Source organism: Sceloporus undulatus, chromosome 3 (assembly GCF_019175285.1).
Source record: "Sceloporus undulatus isolate JIND9_A2432 ecotype Alabama chromosome 3, SceUnd_v1.1, whole genome shotgun sequence".
Classification (NCBI taxonomy): Eukaryota; Metazoa; Chordata; class Lepidosauria; order Squamata; family Phrynosomatidae; genus Sceloporus; species Sceloporus undulatus.
The window spans coordinates 264233298-264237080 of NC_056524.1; the positions used below are offsets into that span (position 1 = coordinate 264233298).

Here is a 3783-nt window from a genome sequence, read left to right on the forward strand (position 1 = left end):
GTCATGCTGCTGAAGGCACTATGTTAAGAAATAACTGTGACCACTCTGGAGAATTTCCTTCTTGACATCCAGAGATCCTGCACTGAGACCCAGGTCTACCAAGATAGATCTCACATTAAGCTGGGAAGTACAGAACAGCTTTTTTAAAAAATAATTTATTTTTTTATTAATTAATACATTATGAAATATTTTTGTTGATTTGTTACACTTTTTCATAGCTTGTCCATCATCTGTTGCTTTCAATGCATGTTCCTTGTTTGCTGTGCATTTTTAATTGAAGAGTGTTCAATTTATTTATTAAATGTACTGTTTATATGATAGATTTATAATACTGTACTGTACCTTTCTAATCAATTGTCCATAGCAGTTTGCACGAGCATTTAAAACCTATAAAAATCACTGCTCACTTGTTAACTATGCCCAGAATGAAAAGATCGTGTTGTAAGTGCCTGCCACATAGCTTTTAAAGATGTGAAGCCTTTAAGGAAGAAAAAGTCGTAGAGAGCCAGCGTAATATAGTGGTTTAAGTGTTGGACTATGACTATGGAGACCAGGAATCAAATCCCCACTCAACCATGGGAACCCGCTGAGTGACCTTGGGCAAGTCACATACTCTCAGCCTCAGGGGAAGGTAAAGGCAAATCTCCTCTGAACAAATCTTACCAAGAAAACCATATCATAGCTGCATCTTAGGGGTGCCATAAAGCCAAGTCAAGTTGGAAACAACTTGAAGGCACACAACAACAATAGTGAACCCTAATTTAGTATCACAAACATGACCAAATACACATTTTGCTTTGTCACACAAATAAATATTTTCAAACTTCAAATTCTTTCTGTTGCGTTTTGTGAAGATTTTTGCTAATTCTGGCATGTTCTTTTTTTTAAAAAAAAAAAAATCATCACCCAGCAGTAATGGTATATAACAAGGTGGAGTGCCCCATCCTCATGGGATGTTTTCCCAAACAAAACTGCCTTTCTTGGAATGCCTTTTCCACTGGTCCTAGAGGAAGAAAGCTGCGTGGATTTAGCTTGTTGTCATCTGTGGATGGGGAAAACAAGCAGCATGGAGACATGGTTCCTGATTAGAAAAATGTCATGCAAGGAAAGGGTTAAGCTCTGCTTCCTCCATGCAATTGCTCCTCCAATCAAATTCAGATCCCCCTGTGGCTGTTTAAAAGCAAAGATAAGTACTGGATAAGGTGGGGATGAAGTGCCATCGCATTGCACGTGTCTTCTGTGTCATATCTAGTTTGACCCTGGGTGAGAATGGTGGGGAGAAATGGTGAAACACTGAATCCAGCAAACAGAAAACTTGCTCACTCCTGACTTAAGGCCTGAGCTGCAGAGAGGATCCTTAGGTAACCCTGTGAGTCACTACACTCCTCCTGCTCTTCATGAGCTTAGAACTGTAAATAGGTTTGCACCTTGCAGCATACTATAGAAATAATTATGGCTTTAGCCTGTCTTGGACTGGAGCAATCCCATCCCCATTCCACAAGGAACAAAGTGAGTGCCTATCTGTACTTCTGCTTTTGGCAACCATTGATTCTCAGGATGTGTGTGTGTGTGTGTGTGTGTGTGTGTGTGTGTGTGAGCGCGCACACAATTATCAGCAGGGCAGGGCAAGGGAATGTACCGCATGATGAGCAGCTGAAAAGGAGCCCAGTCAAAACACAGCAAAACAAGAGCATCAAACGGCACAATTCCAGCAGGGTCACAGTGTGCAGAAGACAAACAGCGGTAAAGAAAATAAATCAGTAAAATCATTCCAGGACACTTACTGCTATTCGGGTGAGAGACGCCTTTACCGCGCTCCATTTGTCCCGCCGCCTGTCTATAATGATGATGAATCCGATGCTGGCAGCCTCCAGACTGCAAAATATCCAAAGCATGTATATGGGGTTACAAGGAGGAGGCAGCCCCGTTCCGAGCAACAATAATACTGCAGCAAAAAGACAGCATCCATGGCACACTCAGAGCTCATTATTAACAAGCAGAGGAGACAAAAGAGAGCATAAATGAACTGGATCAGGAGCAAGAAGATGTAAACGTTCCCGTCACATTACCCTGCAATCCTTTTCTTCCTTCCACCCCAGCATCAGGTTAGCAGCTTCAATAAAACATACATATTTTATCTATCAGATTTCTTGCACTGATTTGCTGCAGATTCTCCAAGCCATGGTGATGTGAACAGTTTGGAATTACCTACGTGCCCATATGCTGGTAAACATAAGATGTCACTTTGGCAAAAGACAACACCACATGACAACAACAAAAATCCAGGCTTGGTTTGAACAATCCCATGTGCAGTACAGGAGCAGGACTGTCTCTCATCAGTCCTCCATGTGTATTAGTGGAACAAGACTGTATTAGGGGAGCATTTAGGTATTAGGCCAGCGTGTATTAGGGGAGCGCACAGAGTGGTCTTACTCTCTAGGAAGATGAGGCACAGCTCACATACTCCTCCCAACAAGCAGGGGTGGAAGGGTACTAGATTTTGCAAGGGCGGATTTACATGGCTCCATCTCTTCTGACTTCACCCTGCACCCACCAATGCACCTGGCACATCTGTGCCACTCTGAGGAGACCAGATAGCTATGCATAGGAGTAGCATTTGAATATAAGACATATCTACATGAGATACATGTACAATTGAATCACAGGTCACTTCCAAGGCTCTGCCAGAAATCTGGATTGTGCTGTGCACAACGGAATATATGCCGTTTTATTCAAATAAAACCACATGTTTGATAGGTTTCATTCCAATTATTCAAACATTACAGCTTTTCAATAGGACTTTGGTCCTTTGGTGTTTTGGTCAGGCCTCACCTGGAATACATTGTCAGGTTCTGGGGGCACCACATTTCAAAAAGGATGCTGACAAGCTGGAGTGTGTCCAGGGGATGGCAACCAAAATGGTAAGGGATCTGGAAATCATGCCTTTTGATGAGAGACTTAGGGAGCTGGGTATGTTTAGCCTGGTGAAGCGACAGTTAAGTGGTGATATGATAGTCCTGTTTAAGTATTTGAAGGGGTATCATACTGAGGAAGGAGCAAGCTTGTTTTCTGCTGCTCCCAAGACTAGGACACGGAACAATGGATGCAAGCTACAGGAAAAGGGATTCCACCTGAACATTAGAAGGGACTTCCTGACAGTAAGAGCTGTTCAACAGTGGAACACACTCCCTCGAAGTGTGGTGGAGTCTCCTTCTTTGGAGGTTTTTAAACAGTTTGGATGGTCATCTGCCAGGGGTGCTTTGATTCTCTGATCTTGCATGGCAGGGGGTTGGACTGGATGGCCCTTGTGGTCTCTTCCAACTCTTTATGATTCTATGCATAGGAGTAGCATTTGAATATGAGATGCGTCTAAATATAGCCACTCTGATAGCCTTTAGGGCTGAAGGGAGCGGCATAAATACCACAAATAATAAATAAATGAGATACACCTACAATTGAATCACAGGTCACTTCCAAGGTTCTACCAGAAATCTGGATTACATTGTGCACAAAGCACAATGGATTTTATGCCATGTTATTTAAATAAAATCACATGTTTAATAGGTTTCATTCAATGTATTCAGACATTACACTCACAAGTGGCTTTTCAATAGGAAAGAAACACTTTGTGAACAGGGCAGTCAGGAATGATAGGAATCTCTTGTTACTCCTTATATACATACACCGTTAAGGGGGTGGGGGGAGAACAAGGAAGAATATATGGCTCTTATTATACGTGAAATTGGAACTCCAATCCAAAGCCATTCTGAAGGGAAGGGGAAG

The 3783-nt window shown here is 42.4% G+C and overlaps 1 protein-coding gene across 1 annotated transcript in view; it reads left to right on the forward strand.

Moving 5' to 3' along the window:
- Positions 1-2220: 2220 nt before the first annotated feature.
- Positions 2221-3783, forward strand: part of RFC4 (replication factor C subunit 4) — a 10724-nt gene continuing 9161 nt past the window's right edge. The window contains exon 1 of the mRNA XM_042458548.1: positions 2221-2226. Coding sequence (XP_042314482.1) covers positions 2221-2226 — 6 coding nt within the window. The remainder of the gene's footprint in view (positions 2227-3783) is intronic.